This window comes from Python bivittatus, unplaced genomic scaffold (genome assembly GCF_059951505.1).
Source record: "Python bivittatus isolate LINGU-HERP-01145 unplaced genomic scaffold, Pbiv_v1 ctg000020_np1212, whole genome shotgun sequence".
NCBI classification, from domain to species: domain Eukaryota; kingdom Metazoa; phylum Chordata; class Lepidosauria; order Squamata; family Pythonidae; genus Python; species Python bivittatus.
The window spans coordinates 29,752,174-29,774,639 of NW_028277030.1; the positions used below are offsets into that span (position 1 = coordinate 29,752,174).

Genomic DNA, 22,466 nt, shown 5'->3' on the forward strand with positions numbered 1-22,466 from the left:
GAGAGAAATATGATTTAAATGCCCATAGTCAATATTTCTGTCCCCCCAAAAATACATTTGTCTAGATGGAAGTAATCTATTAGTAATTACTTTGACAATATAATAAAAAATGGAGATGAAGCGTTGGCAAAATAATCCATAACTAAAGGATTCTTCAAGACTCCTTGCTGTTAAAACCTCAGTGACTCTCATTTCCCATATATTTAAATACCATTGTTCCCCAAAAAGATGTGCTTTATTTTTCTAGTACTTTAGCAAATAGTAAATCTGGCAACTGACTATTTGTTTATTTGTTTATTTATTACAAATGCTTTTATGACACTTCAATTCAATTAATTTCTTCCACTGTACCATTTCATAAGTCTTTGGGGAAATAGACAATAAAACTAGCAATAAAATTAATTACCAAGATTACAATGTTGTGCAATTTTTCAAATTCCTTCATAAAATCATAACAAAATTGAGTCGCTAAATAAACCTTGCCACTAGATGTAGTAATATGGTAATATTTATTTATTTGTGTAATTTATCCTGGCCTCGACCGTAATGGATCCTAGACATTTCACAAATATTAAAAATACATAAAACAACAACAATATATAATACATTTACAATGACATTAAAGTTAACATAGCAAGTATAGGTACCACTGATTCCATTGTCAGTCCCAAAGGTCCTCTAGAAGGCCACGTTCATGGGCCCTTCTCCTGCCATTCCTCCCAGACTCTTAAGGAGGCCCACTTGGGTTACCTGGGCAGAAACTATCTAGAAAAGGTGGTACCTTCGATACCCGGGCTCTGATCCATGTAGGGCTTTGAAAGTAACAACCAGCACGGAACTGCAGTTGGACACACACTGGCAACCAGAGCAGCTCTTGCAGCAGCGATATCACAAAGTATCTCCCAGACCCCTCTGTGGTTGCTTTCCCAAACCAGGTGGAGTAGGGGTGCAATGCAGAGAGGGCAGAGCTGTGATCACCAAAAACTACGTACCTTCCTTGAGATTCACAGGTAAGATTGCAAGATGTCACTCTCTCATGTCAGTAGGTTCTGTCCATCTAGCTCCCAACTTGGAGTGAATGAGTAATTATATCCGCAAAATCCAATCACAATTCACTACATTTGCTTCTTCCACCCAATCCCTAAGAGGATCTGGGACACTCAAAACAGGGTACCCAGCCCACATCCCACAAAAGCAATAAGGGCAAAGAAGTTTTAAATATGGATTTGTGATATCAAAATCTGCTGTAGCAGATTGCCAATCCAGCGTAAACCTAGCTTGTATACATTAAATGTTTGTTAATTTGAAAATGTATCAGTTGAAGACATACACTGAGAGAAGTCTAGCTCTTTCAAACAGCAATATCACACTGAGGATCTATTGTAAGTAAACTGCTGAATTTAATTTCCTTCTAACACAGAGGGTGTGAAAATGATGCTTTTGAGATAACACCTCTAATACAGTTTTTACTTCAGACAAAGCCTTTTATCTGCTTCCTTTTCTTCTCTGAAGGTTTTTTTTTTTTAATGCACATGTTTAGAAGTTGCTTCTTATGGGGTTTTGTGATTGTTGGCCCATTATCAACCCAATAATGCTAACATTTGAGGCTTAATTAGTATCATGAAGGCATTTGGAAAATAAAATGTGCCAACAATCATGCTCAGAGGCAATGATAGTTAGCAACAACTAGCTAATGACTTTGGGAAATTTCAGTAACACTTTAAAAAAAATTAAGGCATAGGCTTGTTGGCAGTAGGTAATGTTTATTTTATTCAGATGGATACTAGCCCTTCTAAACAAACTCTGTCCCAAATCCAAACCTGAAATACAAGGAAAAATATTAATTGCAACAAACATAAATAATTTTAATATGGTAACAGTAATCCCCAGTTAGTCTAGCCCCAGATGCTGAAAGGCAGCTAAAAGAGATGAGCTTTGTACATCTGAAAGATGCTGGAACTTGCAGCCGGGTTTCAAGCTTCTAGGCCCTAAGGCATGATTACATCATCGTCATCATCATCTCAGCCCACCTCTTAACCCATGGGTCAGAATTAATTACGGCCTGCAGCCAAATTCCAAAAGAAAAACTGGAATTTAGTGGCTTTTTGGGGAATCACATTTTTGAAACGAAGCAAATCCTCAGTGTGGCAGCCTAGGATACCTTCTTGGCATCCATGGAGCCCAGCCTGATTTATTATTATTATTTTTTAGCTTCCTGTAATTAAGAAATAAATAAATGGGAATCTAGGGTATGCTAAAGAATAATCCTATTCCCAAGAATGCTTCTAGGTCTCACATTTGCACAGGATGAATTCTTAGAAAATAAAAATTGTGCTTGGGGGACTGCAGCCCAGTATGATTGCCTGGAAATGTGCACGCTTGCCCAAGGAAGCTGACCTCGTGGAGAACTAAAGGAGAAAGCAGTCACAACACGCATGCCCTTTTGCTTATCTACCCAAAGAACGGCAATGTGTGAGAGAATGTTATCATTTCACATAACCTTGCCAGCTTTTTGGAAGTCTCTGCCTCCTTACTTTTCACTAAGAAGATCAGCTTGTGATTAATAAATAAAATCTTTTCAAAAGTAGGTGTAGAAGAGTGCCAACGGTTTGTTTTCTTGGGTTTTGCTTGGATTGGGATCACATGACTGAGGGTGAATTCTGGAGGAAGAGAAATCATAACTTGACTTCTATCAGCAATCTGCATGTACTGGCCTTGCAGGTGAATTTTATGCTGTTTTGGTGTGACTTGGTATGATTATCACTAAGAGAAACTCAGGATACCAATGCTTTAAAACATTTTATTATTCTTAACATTCCAAAAACCAGCTAGGAGCACTGCAAACTTTTGCCTCAGGGTGGCTGGAGATGGAGATGGAGCCCAGTGGATAAAAGTCTCAAAAGGTTTGGATTTGCAAAGCCAGTTTGTTGTTCTCTTCCTTTGTGTTCTAGAGCCAAGAAAAAAAGACATCTGTCTTTCACATATGACCGTTCTCCTCAGCAAAGTGCTGCCCCTAGAGATTAGTATTTGGATCCCAAAAAGTATTTATGGTTCATCAAGTCTTTTGGGAATACAGGAAGGATAAATTGGTTCATCCTCACACTGACAATCAGAATTTTTCTCATAAAGTACACACTCTCCTAGGAAAAAGTCAATAAGAAGAACAGCAAAGCTATATTAATAGGTATTACAGTTATCTTGAATTACTCAGTTCAAAAGTAGCGGTGTAGAGGAGCACAGAGATGACCTTGGAGAAGTTATGTGGAGACCGTTAGCAAAACACGAGCCCAGTCTGGGAAGGCAAGACAGCATGAGAAAGAAGCTCAAGATCACCCCACCTTGATTCTCTTTGGTATAAGAGGGAGGGAAGGGGAAACACCATCAGGCTTTCAATATTCTGTTATTACAGCCTTTATCAAGAGAGTAGAATTCTAGGACTTCTTGTGGTGTCTCCTTCCTGAGCTGGCCTCCTTACCTCAGAGGGTGACAACAGTGGCAGCCAAGGATCAAGTGCAGTGAAAAGCAGTATCCACCTTCTTGTGTAACAAGATTTTAACAGTTGTTGATTGCTTCACCTAGAAGACGAAAGAGTGCTGAAAGCGGCAGACTTGTATAATAAAAAATGCTGAACAGACCACAGAAATCATTATTCATCACAAGGCAATTGCCTGACTATATTCCCTCCTCAGTCATACTCATTAGTTAGCAACTGGTCTTTTCTTGCAACATGACTGTCACAGATCAAATTTCACTAATGTATGTGCACGCATGTGTCTGTGTCTGCATTTAGTAGAGATGCTGAAAATGGAAAATCCTCAGACTGCACACCTCAGATTTTATCTCTTGAGCAAAAAGAGTCCTATTACCTGTAGCAAGTCTGTTCTAGAATAACAGCGTCTCTATATAAATGGGTTACAATGATCTGGAGTGCTTCATTAAACTCAAATTTAGATGCCAAACACAGCGCCCCAAATTATGCCCCAGCCATCATGATGGCTTTTCTCTTGCCTTTGTTTGTGCACCTGGGGGAAAAACCCCCCAACAATTTCTCCCAGCGAATTGATCTCTATTAGAGAAGCTTCAAGGGATCAGATACCCAAAAACGCTTCTCCATCCCCGAGAGTCAGTTCTTCTGTTAGGGGAGTTGAAGAGCTCATGCTTTTCACAATCCTCTAACTTCCCATCCAGCTTTACAAGTCCTTGGCTTCATTTCTACCCTTCACTGGTTTAATTCCCCATGCTGGTCAGCCAAGCACTCTTCCATTCTTCCAGAAAGGCGGTCTTATTTCACTCCTTCTTCACCTTGCAAAGATCAGCTGTAGAACAACGAGTAAAACAGGACTTGCGCCCTTTCCTCCCACCAACCCTGGTTGCTCTGATTACCCCAGGTTTATGATGTATTTACAGCAACCAGAAGCGTGCGACTGGGGGAGGAGGCTTTTAATTTCTTTCTGCCAGAAGGATGATGGTAAAGGCATAGTTTCCTCACTCACTGCCAAAACCTTTATCAAAGGACTTTCTTTGCTAACAATTAGATGTGCCAGCACATATTTTTACCTTGCTCAAATAGCAGGAGGAGTGATTTGCAGAGATAAGGCAAGTTTGGTCAGTTCTGGTGGCATCTACCTCCAGATCTGGATAAAACAAAGTGAGTCATACCCCATGATGGTCATAGTACAGACAGCTCAATTACCAAGTAGTGGTTTTTTTATCTACTACAGAGAGCCAGGGCAGTGCTTGGAGACATGCATGCAAAAAAGGCCTCAGGCCCTTTCTGCATTACTGATTTATGGCATCTTATAACATCATCCAGCCATTGCTGTGTTAATAGAAATCCTGTCTTCATTACTGATATATCGCCACAGCAATGGCTGGATGACGCTATAAGACTCTATAAATCATTGCTGTGGAAATGGCCTCAGTGTCTTATGGTTTATGAACTCACTGGGAATGGGGAAAATGAAGACAGAAATTGATTTCTAGGAGTCAAGGGGACTGAATGGCATGAGAAGGAACATTAGTCATCACTGCATTTCTCAGTCAAACTGAATAATGTGAAAGTATTCATGTGACTTATTAATTTTCTCCTTCAAACAATAGAAACCTGATCCTTCTTTTAAAAAAGCTCCTCCTTTGCCAGGGAACTCTTTTGCCGGTGATTGATCAGCCAATCCCTTTCTGAAAAGGCTAACCTTTGTTTTAACTGATCCATAATGTCTGGAAAAAAATCCTCTTGAGGTGGACAGCAAAACAAAGAAGCATTTCCTGAACTAGGCATATAAAATAAAAGAATCACCAACAAAGTACCTCACCCTGCCCCTCTTGCAATGTCATGGGGCTTTGTTACATCACCAGCACTGTGAAGATGAAAGTTCCAATAATAATGGAGTGAGATATTCTAATATGGAGAGCAATTTTGGCCTTGCTCTCATTTCCTGGGGGCATCAGGCTAATGTCAAAAGCTCTTTGTAAATTAGCAGTTCAGATTCCTGGTAAGAACTGTCTGGTTTTAATTTGGTAGCCCTCTACCAGTGAATGTTCCCTAAGATCAAGTACGTTTTTTCCCAAGATGTATATCAGGAGAACCCATAGTCTGGGAAAATCCCCAGGCTGCAGACACTTCTCAGTGAACGCAGAGGTTCTTGAGGTGCCTTACTGTTCTTTTTCTCTCCCTCACTACGGAGAACAGAGCAGTTAAGTTTATTTGGTCATTTCTGAACGGTGAGAAATTTCAGAAGGTTTGTGCTTACCTTGTATTCAGCTTGGAAGGAGGTCACCAGGTTGAAGGTTCTTTACACGTCTACAGGATAAAAGAGTAAGAAGATAAGGAGGGGGAGTCTTTGGTTTTTCTGCTGTAGGTGAGCACTGATTGGGACATGATGTTCCCTCGTATTTCCAGCATTTTGCTGAAGTGAAGATGAACCTAGATCAACTTTGGGCAATTTTGAGCTGTCAGCCATATTCACAATTTAAACTTGTTAGGAAGATTTTTATTTTACGTTTAGTTTCACTTAAATGTTCACACAACGCTTTTCGTCTGTCTAATCACCATGGTTGTGTAAGATGGGCTAATTAACTGCTCCTAAGAGCCAAAGCAAATAGTCCAAATGAAATTAAAATTAAAACCCGAGGATCTGTATGTGTGTACATGGAAATTCCAGCACTTTTATATCATTTAGATTTTAGTGGGAGAATTGAGCTTCACTTACTTTATCACTGCAAAATCAATAAAGTTTAACAGAGCTTAACTTGAGCAAGATTGTGCCTATATATATTTAACACGGAATGCTTTTCAGTTTAACTTCTCCAGTTAGAATAATCTGCTCTGACAATAGTAATGCTGTAGAATATTTTATCTTGTGAAACACATTATTTGATTTTTGTAGCCATCATATTATCAATTCTTATTCTCCTATTGGGCCCAGCACAATGGGAAATATCCAGCTGAATCTCATCCATCAACAGAATGCATACCCTGAGTGGGACATTCAGATACCTCCAGATCTGGTTGAGGGAGAATTTGGTGCATGGAGGGGAAGTGGGGGGAGGTAGACTGAGATGTGTGGATTTCAACTCCCAGAATTCTTGGCAACGATCATATTGGCTGGGGAGTTCTGGGAATTGAAGTTATACATCCCAAAGCTGCCCAGGTTAGGAAACACTGATCTATGTCATAGAAAAGCAGAGGTACAACCAGCTTTTCTTACCCAATGATGTAGTGCTAATGAATCACTTTTGTAAGGGAATTATTTTTTATATTTGCAACTGATGACCTTAATCCCAATAATTCACAATCAAAGTGAAATATTTCAGCTACAAGTGCCAAGCCTGCTGCTGTTTCATATATCATTTGGCAGGCCTGACTTCAACAGGACTTTTGTGCAAGACTATTCTTCAGTGGAGTTCTTGGAGTTACCTGAAACTTTCATTCTATTTTGATCCCAGCTGTTCCATTATAGATAACAAATATAGTGTACAGTGAAATTTAAGCACACTTTAATGACAGGCCAATGGATTTCAGTGGAAGAGATTAAGGATTGTTCTTCATTTTCCTACTGAAATCAGTAAGATATGCACTGTAATCTTATGCATATTTTCTTTATCAGCAAGGTCCTGACCTGTCGGGCTGGCTTAACATCATGTCAATGGCTCAATTAGCACTAACGTGATCATTTTTTTTCCAGAGTATTTTAAAAGAATGATAGTTATAAGAAAGCCTCTTCTTTTAGCTTTCTTATAACTATCATTCTTTTAAAATACTCTGAAAAAAAAAACTTTGGTCCCCCCGGATGTTTTGTAGGAAATGTTCTCAAAACGTATCTGTGTTTGTATACGTGTACTTCAAAGATGTACTGTATATGTAAGGCTGCAAAATCTGCCTCAAAGTAAATAAAAAGACATTTAATCAGCAGGAGACAGCATATACAGTGGTACCTCAGGATACGAACTTAATCCGTTCTGTGACTCTGGTTGCAACTCGAGTTGGTCTCAAGTCGAGGTAAAGTTTCCCATAGGGTTCAATGTAAATCTGGTTAATCCGTTCCGCCCTCCGAATTTGGTCGCAACCCGAGGCAAATTTCCCCATAGGGTTCAATGTAAATCCGGTTAATCCGTTCCGCCCTCCGCCCGAATTTGGTCGCAACCCGAGGCAATTTCCTCTTCAGAGCCTGACTCCCGCCAAGCCTGCTCTGCATTTTCTTTGGAGCCATGCTAACACGCACACCAAAAACCTTCACAAAACACCGCAAAACACACCACGAGCCTCACCGAACATCTCCTTGCTACCGCGACCTCGCCCACAGGAAGCCGCGACTGTGTGACAGCAGGGAAAATGGCCGCGGATCCGGTTCGTAAGTAGAGGCAAGTTCATAACCCAAGGTAAAATTTTCCTGCCGAAGCTGGTCGTAACCCGAAATATTCGTTAGTAGAGGCGTTCGTATCCCGAGGTACCACTGTACTTGGACCCTATATATTCTAGTGGATTACATTGTTCTTCAGTAGGCTAACTTTTCCTCTGGATGTAAGTGGACTGTGCAAACTGCCAGTCCAACTGCAGAATCAAGAATTAAAAGCAGAACAGTTCCTTGCAAACTAGAAACGAGTTAGTGCCAAACCTTGACTAAAAAAATAATTGTGAAAAAAGCTGAGCTATCTGGCTAGAAGAAAAAGAAATCGCAGCTAAGACAGATTCACCAGTGCACACATTGTTATTTCTATTTGTGAAAGCTGTATAAATAATAAACAGTCTCCAAATTAAAGCATATAGAAACACATTCAGTGACTTACCTAGACTTACTTCCCTTCTGAATGTCTGTCTGTCTGTATGAAGATCTCCACGCTAAAAATTACCCATCTGTAGAAATAATGTATATTTTATGTACATGCAATGCATTGATTATTTCTGTATTTCTCAAGGGAGGACTGCATTTCTAGTGCATTATTTGACCTGACACCATCCTCTTAAAAAAAAGTAGAGTTATGTTCTTTGGAATTACCCCATCACTGAGCAAGTAAGTTGTTAGTACCCTTGGTAAAAACCAGAAACCTCTCAACAAACAAGCCTATATTCCCCCAAATTTGTAAAATTGTATTTTTAGCAGTATCCTCATGTTTATTTATTTTCTCGTAGATAGCATTTTGGTTTAGACTAATCCAGAATGTTTGTTTTGTCTGGAACAGAGCTAGATGGCTTGTCATTAAGTATGTGATGATGTATCTGGTTTTAATCACAAACTGACAGTGTTATCAGTCACCAAGCGGCCTGTGTTTGAACTGGGTATGAGTGAAGGACACACACCTCACTAAGCAGGGACTTTTATGCCTTACACTTTAGCAGTTTGATCATCATCAAGACTAATTGACCATTTGCTGAAAGGGCAATAAAAAAATGAAAATAGATCCTGTTTCCCTTTCTACTATCACATGAGTAAACCTATGTGGTAATTGGTGACTCATATGTTTATTTTTTCCCCCTCACTAATTTAATATCCGATTGTGTGACCTACACAATAGATATGAGGAATGCTCCATTTTATCACACCTTCTGAAGAGAAGTTCCAGAAGTTGCAAAAGAAGATTGTTCAGCACGACCTTTCTCTTCAAGAATTACAACGAAGAGTGGACTGGCTGCATGAGGAATATACAGATTCACTGGGGAAGTACCTTCAGAATAAATAAAAAAATTAAGGCATTCATTTGGCCACCTAAAGAGGGCCCAAAAAGTTGGAAAAAACCCCCCCCCTCCATTCTGCGATAGCTCGAGGGGCTGCAAAAGGAACCAAGGAAAACAGGTTTTGCATTCCTGAGATAGAGCATGAACCTCAGAATGGGAGACTGCAAGGGAGTTTTAAAGTTGTTTTTGCAGCCTGTGAAAGTGTCAACCACTCTTTCTTATCTGGCCCCCACCCTTCTTAATACTCTTCTTAATGCAACTTTCAGGCCTCTAGAATGCTAGCAGTTGCTTGGAGCTGTAAATGGCACATGGGTGTATTCATACAAATAGGACGTACATGCGTAAACATCTGTGCACGGTCTTCAGTCCAGGGCACTTACTGGGTATGGCTGAAAAGACTGCCTCCCCTTGCTAGAGAGAAGATTTAGGATTGCTGCCTGTAACTCAAAATCAACAGCCTGATAGTACCTTTTCAGATTAACATATTTTATAAAAAGGCATAAGGTTCGTGATTTGCAGCTCACTTCATTAGATGAAATGCAGCTTCATCTTGCATTTTTCATCTTGCATCTTATGAAGTGAGCTGCAGTCATGAATGCCTTTTAATGAAATGTATGAGTCTGAAAAGGTGCTACTAGATGTCTCCTGATTTTTGGCTACCGTAAGACTAACACGGCTGTCCTCCTACAAGGCTTGTAACTCAACAAGGGATGCCAGTAATTTATTCTGATCAAGGGTAGTGTGGACTAAGTAATTCACTTGACTTACTTTTCCAGTAACCCTCAAATGGCTAGAGCTTTGCCAGAGATTCCTAGATCTCATTATGGAAAAACTATATATAAAATATACAATTTTTAAGGAACTGATAAAGTCTCTGATAGCAACAGAAGAGCAGCAGAAATGCAAGCCCGTGGCTAAGCTGCCCAGATCAGGATGGGCCAAGTGATCAAATCTGCATGCGTACCTAATATTTAGTGGGAGTTGTGAATAGACATGTATAGTATTAGTCTGTTAGAAAAGGTATGAGAGGTTGAAAATGATAAGGCATTTACAAGAAAGGGGTTCTAGAAGGTGACATATGAAGGGACATGGAGGGGAGGGATATGGGAATTGAAAGGATAATTAGAAACTCTCTCACTACTGTTTAGTGATGCTCCTGAGGTTCATTTGTTACTGTTACTTTTAACAGATTTAACAATGCTCCAAAAGGTGCCATTTCTGAAAACAATGGCAAAACATCAGAAATTCCCAAATATGTTAACAGGTCAGCAAGTCGCCAGTGGAGCTAGAAAAAATTAGAGCAGTGTGTCTCTCATTTGTACATATACTATCTCCTTACTTGAAAGAAAGCACACTGACCTTTCATTACAGCTCAGTTTCGTGCATATCAATATTTCAAAATCCTTTAATTTGCCAGTGAGTCATAATTTCAAAAATCCATTTCAGAAATGACTGGGAGCTATCTTGATATTCATTCCTCAGAAACCAGATGTCCTTGTGCTGTTTCTCTGGATCTGTCAGCAGTTACTTCAGCAAAGTGAAACGCATCAGGCTAGACCAGAGATTGCTAGCTTATTGCTAAATATATTTTTAACAGTCAGGGGGAAATAGGGACGTCAACACAGCATGGCAGACACTATCCTGCACTTTGTAATGTGTATATGTATGATTCCATCCTTAATCTTTTCACAGGTTGCCATATGCTATACTTGATAAGGAAATAGAAATTTTGGTGCAGCTGGAAAAGCTGACAGATCAATGAAAGATGATACATGAAAGGAGAGCTATAAAGGTTTATGGGATATTTCTGGAGCAGAAAATTTCAACTCTATTATTATTTTTCAGTTGTATTTTTAACTTAGAATTTCTTATCCTATTCATAAACAGCTGTATGGCTTATTTCCATCTACAGTACTTACATGAATATATAGTTCTATCATTCATGTTCAAACCCTAGGCTGTGCAGGTAAAGCTGTCAATGTGTTGACCCAATGTCTGGGGGCTATTCAGGTCTGGATGGGGAAGAACATACTTTGGCTCAATCCTCACAAGACTGATTGATGGTGGCTGTTTGGCTCTCCAGGACGGGACAGTTCCACCACTAGTCTAGGATGGGATAGCATTTCCCCATACAAGACTGGGGTGTAACTTGAGGGTCCTTCTGGACTCAGCTATTGCTTGATTAGCAGGTGGCAGCAGCAGCCTGGAGGGCCTTTGCACAGGTTCATCTGGTGCACCAGTTAAACCCTTTCCTGAAAGGACTAGGAGACCTTTCAATCACTCATGCCCTCGTCACTCTTCAACTGGACTACTGCAATGTAGTCTATGTGAGGCTACTCTTGAAGGCCAGCCAGAAGCTACAGCTGGTTCAAAATGCAGCTGTGCAAACAGTAACGGGCACTTCTTGCAATGCTTATATACCACTACTTCATGAGCTATATTGGCTACCGGTTGGCTTCCAAGTGCAATTCAGCATGCTGGTCGTCACCTATAAAGCTTTTTAAAGCATAGAGTTTGGCTATCTGAAGGACCACCTATCTCCAATTGTCCAGGTCCACTCAACTAAATGTCACCTTGTGGGACCAAGGAAATGTGCTTCTGTTGTTGCCTCCGCCCTCTGGAGTAGCATTCACCCAGAGATAGGTAAATCATCCTGGAAGGCCCTTAAGACCTGGCTATGTTCCCAGGCCTGGGGGCAATGGGCCTGTGGAGCTCTGTAGTGTTTTTATTGGTATGGTTGTTTTTAGTCCGGTCTATCAGGTCTTCATGTTTTTTAAAATTGTTTGTAATTGCATATTTGGATACGGTAAGCTGCTGTAAATGCTGTATATTATGACCATAATAAATTTAGTAAAAAATAAAATTAAATTAAAAATAAAATTTATTTATAGGGCTACCATACCTGGGAAACGATATTCAAATTTCATGATGTCTCTATAGCTACAAAGATCAGAATCGTGCAAGCCACGGTATTTCCTGTGACACTCTATGGAAGCAAAAGTTGGACTTTGAAGAAGCAGGATAGGAAGACTATTGACACCTTTGAACTTTGGTGTTGGAGAAGACTCCTGAGAATACCGTGGGCAGCCAAGAAAACAAACAAATGGATCATTGAACAAATCAACCCAGAGTTCTCACTCAAGGTACAAATGACAGGCTCAAATTATCCTACTTCAGACACTATGCAAAGACCTAGCTCTCTGGAGAAGGTTCTAATGTTGGGAAAGGTGGAAGGCAAGAGAAGAAGAGGATAACCAGCAGCAAAGTGGACAGGCTCAGTTACAGTGGCAATGGTATGCACCATTGGGAGACTTGAAAGAACAGGTTAAGGATAGATCATCATGGGGAAAATCTATGTGGTTAGGAGTTGAAAACAACTTGATGGTACATAATCAAGCAATCAACCATACCTGGGCCGCAAAAATCAGAGGATCCACTAGATGATACCAAATAAATACAGAAAACAATGCATTACTGCCATCTACTACTTATCTGTATGTTAGCAGCCCACATATAGTAGCCTTACTTATTATCAAAGGGCTTCCAGAAGCTAAAAAGGAAAAACCAACTAAATATTACAAAACATTATTTTTATTCAGTAAATTCTGTCTTTTTATTTTGGATTTTACAGCTCTCAAGAGTTTCTTGTAATTAACTATTCATCCATTTGTTCAGTTTAGCTTATGATTCCATCTTGAATGGTTTGTCAGACAATTCTTAAAATCCTACTGAGACACAAAGTACATTGATAAGCTTTTTTATTTTCCTGTAGATACAAAACAAAATACTTGGCAGTCCAAAATAGTGTTGCTTTGTGGAAAAATCATTTGATTCAAGATGGTTAGTAATACTAGGCTATATCAATAGCTATTTTGATGTACAGTACTTCCATAATGTTCTATAATCAACGCAATTGGCATATCGCTCCTAATAATCTGAGATCTATATAAATGTGTTAGCTGCAGTTTATTATGTGCTTATAACTAAATGGAGCACTTAGTATAAAACAACTGATAAGGTTATATATTACAATTGGTTATATCATAAAGTAAGAAGCCTCTAACATATAATATGATCTTCTATATATTCAAAGTGACAGCCAATAACTTAAATCAACGTAATAGATTATGTTATGTTAGCTTGATGCCACAATGGTTGCTTTTCATCTTTTGTTACAAACCCAGTATACTAAAATTTGGAACCTAATAGAAGAGATTTGAGCTGTATAAAGTGTAGTAGTACATTCAAAGATAGAAGAAATAACTGGAGCCTAAAAGGAAGAAATATATAGCAATTATATATGTGGAGTTTAAGCGATGGCAAAGTTCTATGCTACATTTTCACAGGGAATGAGTGACCTTAGGCCAGTAAAAGACTTCAGATATCATGACCATAACTTCTTGTTAAAGGCCTTTTCAGCCAATGGTATGGAAATAGATAATCTCTCTGTCTCTTATTGTTTGCTTTCCTCTACTGTTCTGTCACAATGGAGAACTGTGAATGTCAGTTGAGTCTGCTTTGGAGCCTAGCTACTGTCCTGCTTCTGTTAAACCAACCAACCAACCAGCAAAAAGACAGATCAAGGACAATAAATCACAGACCAGACCAAAAAATTCTGCATCCCCTGCTCCCCCACCTGAGTTCTCATACAATTTGATAGAACTGCTGAGTCCTCAGTGCTGAGCTTGGATGTTTGCTTGCAGACGTTTCATTACTCATCTAGGTATCATCATCAATTCTCTAATGATGTTACCTAGTTGGGTAATGAAACATCTGCAGGCAAACAGCCAAGCACAGAGAGCGCCAAGGACTCCACAGTTCAACCCTGAGCTACAGATATCCTCTTCTATTGGAATTTGATAGAATTCTTCCAAAGGAGAGGAAAATCTTGGAGATGTGTTTTGTGGAATGTGATGTTCTTATCCTTGGATAATCAAGGTACATGTGCAGTTGCCTTGGGAAAGCTATCAAGAGTGAACAACATCTCTTTGGGCTTCTTCATTAGCACAGCTGCTGTCACTGCTAAGAGGCCAGCCTCTGATTAATTCTTCCCCTCAAGATATTCAGAATCATCCTTTCTCCAATTTCTCTGCTACACATTTCAAAATGCTGTTTGTGCTCATCTGTTACAGATATACCTCCACCACTGGGCTGCTATATACTGAAGAACTATATGTGCCACCTTTCCTCAGCTGTGTTGTAGCAAACAAGGCCTTGCTTCCAAGTAGATCAGTTAATCTTATGAGTCCAACTTTATAGCCTAGCATTTCTGGCTTTGAAACCTCAAGTGTCTGTATTCTTGGGATCTCTGATCCTCCATATGAAGGTTACTTAAAGCCTCCTTTTTCAGGGAAGCCAAACTATCAATCTCCCGTAGGTAAGTTTCATCCTCAAAGAACAATTGGTATATGTGGCTTATGGCTGTTTTAGATATTAGGCAGAGAAAACAAATGTTTCAATGAGAACATCTGTCTGGCCTTGGAAGCAGATCAGACTTGAACACCAAAGTCATACTAAAACTATGTTTATGATAGGGCTACAATAACAAAATTTTGCAAGTTTGAATGTGCCTACCCCCCTCCATACATTTATCCTAAAGAGAACTAGGAAGGGTCAAGCCTGAGACGCTTTCTCAAATTTCATTCCTGCTTTGGGTTCAGGTTTCTCTTATCTGACTGTTGCCTTGGCTGCGGCTCTTTCTCTTCTTCCTCAAGGTTATTCTCACAGCCCATTACAGCATCCCACCTGCTCCTAAACTTTTGGGATGTTTCCTTTTAATATTTTAAGTCCCCTAAACTAACCTCCTCCCTCATGTAGATGATACCATCTTATTACCAATGCTGATGCAAGATTCAATTACTTGTATATCTGGCTTTTGTACACAGACTGTACATAGTAGCGATGAAGAATTGTAATTACATGTCAAACACAGTCCTTCCATGAAAGTCCTGACCTCTCTTGCTGACAACATTCTCCTGCAGAGAATGAGAAAGAGGATTAGTTATCCTTGACTTCATATTAATCAATAGGGAAGACAGAGTTGAGGAAGTGGTAGTAGGAGGAACATTGGCAGAAAGTTACCATGCAATCCCGGAGTTCTTAATTTTAAGGGAAACCAAAAGTGAGTATAATCATTTTTGCAGGACTTCAAAAAGGTGGATTTTAATAAATACAAAGCAATTAATTTAGGATCCTGTGGCAGAAGAATCCAATAGGAAAAGGAACTGAAGATGGATGGGACTTGCTAAAGAAGCAGATGCTAAAAGTCCAATTGCCAATAATTCCAATGAGGGAAAAAATGTAGAAAAAAGTGTATTCTTTGTGCCAATGTCCTTTTTTTGTGAATGCAAGAGGACTAGATCATAAAGGGTGAGTGCAGATTGATAACTTAAAGTTTAGAGCTATTGTCAGAAAAGCAAAACCTCAGAATGAGCTGAGGTTAGCAAAGAACACTAAGAATAAAAAAGGGATTTTTAGACACATTCAAAACATAAGGAATAAAGAGTCAGCTTTTCAAAGAAAAAGGCCAAATACCAACAGAGAACAATGAAAAGATAGAGGTATTTAACTCTTATTTTCATTTAGTATTCCCTGACAAAAAAAGTATGTTCCACAAGGTCATTGTGAAAACTGAACTGAAACACAGTCAGGGAATACCTCTTTACTTTGAATGGGTTTAGGTCCAGATAAAATGAAATTCTGAGTAATGAAGGAAGTGGCTGATGGTCTAGCTGAATCCTTATCTTTCAAAATCCTGAGGACTGGTGAAGTGCCATATGCCTGGAAGAGAAAATTGTCCCTGTCTTCAGAAAAAAGAAAAGGAAAGTTCAACTAAACTACAGACTAGGCAGTCTGATAGTGATACCCAAGAAGACACTAGAGTAAAACATAAAGACATTGATCTCTAATTTCTGTAAAAACAATTTGGTAATTAGCCAGAAGTCAGCATTGATTTCTCAGTAATAAATCTTGCTTTTAACTTCCTTAATAGATTGTGGGAGAGCTATAGGCATAATATATCTTGATTTCAGGAAAACGTTTGACAAAGTATTCCACGATAAGTTGATTAGCATGTTAAGTGTACAGTGAATGACATGATAATGCAGGGAATACATAATTTGCCTCAAAATCATAATTGCCCTCTAGTCTAAAATATTTTTATTAATTATCTGGATAAACAAGTGGAGAAAATACTTATCAGATTTGAAGATTACCCAAAATTGAGTGGGACAGCTAATATCCTAGAAGACAGAAATAAAATTGACAACAATCTCAACAAATTGGCAAGATAGGATGAAAGTAACATAATAAAATTTAAGAGATGTTCAAACATCTTCACTTAAGAAATATAAATCAGGCATAAGATGGGAGATAACTTGCTTAGCAGTTGTACTTGTCACAAAGATCTTGAAATCATAGTTGACTATAAACTGGATATGAGCTAGAAATGTGATGTGGCTGCTAAAAAGGCAAATACAATTTTAAGCTGATTCAAAGAAAGTGCAATTTTCAAGACATTGGGAAGGAATGATTATACTTTGTTCTGCTTTGTTCAGAAACCACAGCTAAGTACTGGGAACCATATCTTAAAGATTAAGGGAAATTAGAACATATTCAAAGAAGACCAACAAGGATGATTGAGGGACTAGACAAAGCCTCGTGAAAAGACCTTGAAGGAGCTGAATATGTGTAGCCTTATGAAAAAATGACTGAGAAGAAAGATGACAGCACTCTTCAAATATCTGAAAGGCTGTCACACAAAGTCAAGAGCAGTCTCTCTCACCCCCATTCCAAAGTTCAGGACAAAAACTGTTAGATTTAAATTACAGAAAGGCAAATTCCGATTGAATATTAGGGGAAAAAACAACATCCTTACAGTAAGAACAGTTCGAGCATAGAATCATTTGCCCAAAGAGGTGGTTGTTCCCTTTCATCAAATGTGTTCAAATGGAGACACACAGTCATTTGGGTGGGGAGGATTGGAATGCTTTAATTCAATTTTTCAAACTTGGCAACTTTAAGTATGGACTTCAACTCTCAGAATCTCCCAGCCAGCACTAAAGCACTGCTTTAATTTGAATCCCTGTGAAGAGCAGAGGCTCCAAAATTGAGATTCAAGTTCTAATCTACACAAGCCATGGAAGCTCAGGGAGCAAATCTGGACCAGTCCCTCTCTCTCAGCCCAACCCACATCATAGGGCTGTCGTTGTAGGGGAAACTAGGAGGAGGTAGTGCCATGTATGCCACCTTGAACTCTTGAATGAGAGACAGGATATAAATCTAATCAATCCATCCATCCGATAAGACAACTTAAAAATGCTGAGTCTTTTCATCTTGATTATCAAAAAGTCACTCCCTCCACACATGCTCATGTTCCTTGAGATTTCACCTTGCTTTTGGACCTCATATACTGTACATGAAGAGTTTACAGCCTTCAGATGCCAATATTCTCAGGAGTGGCACAAGAAAAATGTTGGAAAAGACTAGAGACAAAGAGAAAATAAGGCAACTTTGTTTCATCTGTGACATTTCTGAAAAAAAAAGTGATATCCAATCATTAATAATTCTATTCTATACAAACTTTCTTGGAAATAAATCTTTAATTTTCTTGGAGTAAATGGTCAAATAAGCATATCTGGCAGTACAAAGTATATGTAAAAAATCCTTTTCTTCAAACAATCACAGGGGTTCAGATAGAACATAAGATGTTCCCCATACCTCTGCCTCAAATTTCCTGGCTTTGGCAAAAATTTTCCTCCCATAATTATGCCACCCATGAAAAAGTAGTGTGAATGATGGTTTAAATTTGGTTCTTCTTCTATATCTACTAACTGAACTGGGGAAAGAGTGCAGATAGCGACGTTTGCAAAAATACTTGAACAATGAATAGCTCCAAAAGTTGTCCCATGTCTCCAGCTTAAGCTTGTCCATTCTCTTTTAGGATTTGGCTGGTTATACAAATATTTGTAATTTCTGAGAACAGCTATGGGTTCAAAAAACAATGTAATATTTTAAAACATAATAGAAAGGAAAACACCAATAGCTACCATTGGAAAAAAATGTGATTAAGAAAAGATCTCTTTTTCATGCAAAAAGAGAGAGAGAGAGAGAGAGAGAGAGAGAGAGAATTCATGTTACATACAGAAGTCTTTTTCTGCAGATATGAATTGCCAGGGTATAACCACATTTCATATCCAATTTAGGAATTAGATTTAACAGCATATATTTCTTTATGAGATCTGTGAGGAATTTGTTTCTTAACACTCAGTGAATTATGTTTTGCTAACCCCCTATCAAGGCTGATATTATTAATTTAACTGGGGTGAAATTCCTTTATTTTTCTATAAGAATATATTTTTTAAAAAATTCAGATGTTATAAATTGCATCAAACTAGAGCGTTCCTAAAACATTGGTCTGTTCTTTAGAAAGATCCTCAAATCACAGGAAAAGAACAGCACGCTATTCTGTTTGGATGTTTGAACATTATTTCTTCAATCTATCAGATTTAATAATCAAGCTTATTCATCTCATGAGGTGGTAATTCTCTTCCAAGTGCAATTATATTACACAGCAGGCTTGCTGATTATGCAGACACAGAAAAATAGTTCATCAGGAAATTACAAAAGAATTAATCATCAACAACTTGCATAGTGAAAATCGCTGTATGTTGCAGTTTTGTTCAACTATTTCACATCTCCATTCTTACCAAACCTTAATGGGGAACATATACCAACAAATGAAAAGCAGGCAACCCATAGCTGAAGTCTACATTTTAATGGTGCGTGAAAGATGAAATAGTTAAAACTTTTAAATGATGGTGTAGAATATATCATCAGTAAACATGATTTTCAAGATTAGAAACCTATAAAAGAAAAGAATGCATTATTACTGGTTCATAATATTACTGCGATAGTAAATACGAAGTTAACTGCCATATATTTCCTGGAATATTTATTACTTATAGCCTGATGAATATGCTTCAGGGACAAGAACTATTAGGTTAGTTCTGAATAATGCAATAATTATTTTAACCTAAAAGAATATGCAGGCTAATCAACATTAAAGGTATTGCTCTACCCTTTAATACCAACAGGGCAATCTTATATACTACTATTTCAGAATAACTCCTCATTAATGAAATGTGTTTATTCCAGGTTAGTATTACAGCACTGCAATTCTACAGCTATTTAACTAGGAGTATGCTCCATGGAACTCAATGGAACTGGCTTTTAAGTAAATTTAATGTAAATAAATATATAGGAATGTACTGCCCATGATTAATAATAACAAAAATAATTTCTATCTTTATTAAAGGTTAAATTTAGTAAATTTTATCTAGAGCATTTTACCAATATGTGTTAAGTATGTACAATAAGACTACCAGAGCTACAAGAGCTACAAAAATTCAGTTGACCAGAACGTAGCAATAAACAGAGTTTTCCACATCTCTTTGCTGCCTTCTAGTCATAATTGGGACTTCTGAAGCCAGATCTGGTAGGCTTAGTATATAGAAAATATGTATAAAATATCAAACTTTTATATTATACCTTTATAACAACAGACAGCAAGATGCTTGAAATAGTTCCTTCAATCATAATCATAGATATCCCACTGGTCATTGTCTGGAGAGTAACCCATTTGTTTCTTCACATCTTGTTTTTCATCATTTTCTTTTATATCTAAAAATTGTGTGCATGTTATTCAAATAGTAAAGCAAATTCTATTCATTTCTATGGCAAGAAACTGTTTCTCTTATGTGAATGAACAATACCACCGTTGTGAAATGGTTCACTGTTGGTTGAAATGTATCAATGTTTTAAATTTATCAATAAGAATAAAAAGCAGAATATGCCACAATACAATACCTCTCAGTAAAAGTGCATCATGATTTCACGAAATAGCTAATAACCAACCAACACAATCTGTTGGAAGTACAAGGAACTTTGCGATTTTTTTTTTTTTTAGTCTTTTACAACTGACTTCACTGGAAGTAGGTGTTATTACTCCCATATTCAAGTTCTTATTTGAATATTATGGAATACTGGGGGTGGGGGGTACTGGAAATAACTGTTGAAAGTATTTAATAGACAATGATAGATTATCAATATGATTTCAACATCTAGACTTAGGAATATTCAATACTGCAAGAAAATCAGGCCTACAGGAAACACCCAGAGGAAAACATGAATTAAATATATGCACCCTATACTGCATGCATACTCTGTAACATTTATTTATTCAATAATCTCAAGTCCCTGTGCCCTTCCTCCAAGAAAGTTAATGGTACTGTACGTGGAAGTATCCCATTTTAATCCTTAAACTTATGGTGTGGATAACTTAGGCTGTGGAATATTTCCAGGTTCAAAATTATCAATAAGATTAGAATTAATGTTTCAAGCAGAATGATCAGGCTTTGTAACATGAGTCTGCTGCCAAAAAGTCAGCTGCCTGCCTGATTCTCTCTTTAATGTCTAATATTGCCTGCTTCCTGTTATGACATTATGAGATTCCTACCCCTGCTCTGATTACTAGCTATTGTTAGCAGACAGAGGGAAAAACACGTTATTGTGTTTTGGCTACGGCATTGGCTACGCTGAACTGTGTGTCATGGCAAAAGATAACTCAATACTGTATTTTTTAATGCCTTTCTATGCATAAGACTTCATGACTAAACAAAAATTAAGCCTGGATTTCTGTCTCCAATTTTCTAGATCGACTGTCAAAATAGCTTTAGATGGAACATTTTAATACAGTTCGGCATGATTTCATTATCACTGACTTACATGCAGCAGAAATATTTCTGACTGCAGTCTCTTACTTCATTTCCTACAAACCTTCTAGCAAGATCAACAAATGAGGCAGAATCCTACATCTGACAGCTCATTCATGATAAAACTCTACTTCATTCTCAGGCTCCCATTCCCATCTTCCGTTGAGTATCTCAGTGCTCCCATACAGGCAAACATGTGATACCATAATTAAATACATTGTTACCCCACATAGAGAAAGAACATATAACCCCTTAAAGACAGCACTAATTTCTAGTACCAATTTATGCTGACAAATTGACATTCTGATTTCTAAATAGGGTTTCCTGATAACTAAGTCCTGCACGTTCTAGAGTTTAGGGGTTATTGTACAGTAAATATGCACCTTTTGGATACCTTTGCACAATAACCAAGATATAATAAAGTTCTCTTTATAAAATCTGTAGAAACCCTCATCCTATAGATTGCACAGAATAGAAAATTAAATGAAATCAATTCACAGCCCTGATCCAGTATATGGAAGTCTTAAAGCGGCATAAAAGAAGGCATTTGCCTATCAAGACAAATGGGATTTCACACATTATCACTTCCCTGGAAATGGCATGCCCGTTAATTGCTGAATATTTGCAGCCTGAGGCAAACCTGAAATGTTTCCACAATATGGCAATGGGAATAAAAACAGGATATTCTAATCGGTTGTGTTAGACAATTTTATTGACACAGTGTACTACTACATCTGCAATATAAATGAAATAATAATACTCAGGACTAAGTGTCTACAATTATACCTTTTCACCAAGAAAAGTAATTGAGAGTACAAAGCATTTTTCTCATTAAATTCATGATACTCAGTTATCTACCTAAACCTAATCAACCAAGAAATGAAACCTGATGTGAAAGGAAGAGTAAATAGGCTGTTCTTGTTACTATATGAATTTTAACGTAAAGGCCTGAATATCATAAAATTAACTTTAGGGTATTTTGGTATCTTTGCCTATGTCTAGAGACTTAATGCAGAGACATTTCAAAGAAGGGATTAAGGAAGAAAAAAAATCTTTAGAAGACTCCATATGGAAAGTAGGAAAAACAATGCGTATGGTGTACATGAAACTGGTATGTTTATTTTATTTTCATCCAATTAAATATATCACTGCAAATAGGAAAATCAGATATATTTTAATAAATATGCTGTCAGATAATTTATTGCTGTTGCCAGTATTCTAGAAACAGGCAATATTAACAGTCTCATTAAGTTTGATCAAATAAACTAATGATTTTACAATTAACGCAATTATAAAGGAAATTCTTCCCAAGGGCAGAATAAAATTCAGAATAGAAATAATGCAAAGTAAGCCTTACATGTACAGTGATACTTGCCAATTTCATGAACTTGATATGCAAATCAAATCTCTTATTTCTTATTGAAGAAAATAAAACATAAAATAAACATTTAAAAACACATAATGAAAAAGGAAAGAATGAAAAAGAAGAAATGAAACTTCAGAGGTGAATATTCAACCATATG

The 22,466-nt window shown here is 37.7% G+C and overlaps 1 protein-coding gene and 1 long non-coding RNA gene across 3 annotated transcripts in view; both read right to left on the bottom strand.

The window, feature by feature from the left end:
• Positions 1-1,535: 1,535 nt before the first annotated feature.
• Positions 1,536-10,746, bottom strand: LOC148217022 (uncharacterized). Of its 2 annotated transcripts, XR_015797842.1 has the most exons (6): positions 10,532-10,746; positions 8,287-8,353; positions 5,751-5,800; positions 4,558-4,634; positions 3,476-3,575; positions 1,536-2,947 (listed from the first exon to the last, which is right to left on the bottom strand). It is a non-coding gene; the product is annotated as an uncharacterized LOC148217022 (long non-coding RNA). The 2 variants fall into 2 exon arrangements; XR_015797841.1 differs by lacking the exon at positions 4,558-4,634.
• Positions 10,747-19,760: 9,014 nt separating this feature from the next.
• Positions 19,761-22,466, bottom strand: part of DCDC2C (doublecortin domain containing 2C) — a 41,576-nt gene continuing 38,870 nt past the window's right edge. The window contains exon 13 of the mRNA XM_088150117.1: positions 19,761-19,852. Coding sequence (XP_088006243.1) covers positions 19,761-19,852 — 92 coding nt within the window. The remainder of the gene's footprint in view (positions 19,853-22,466) is intronic.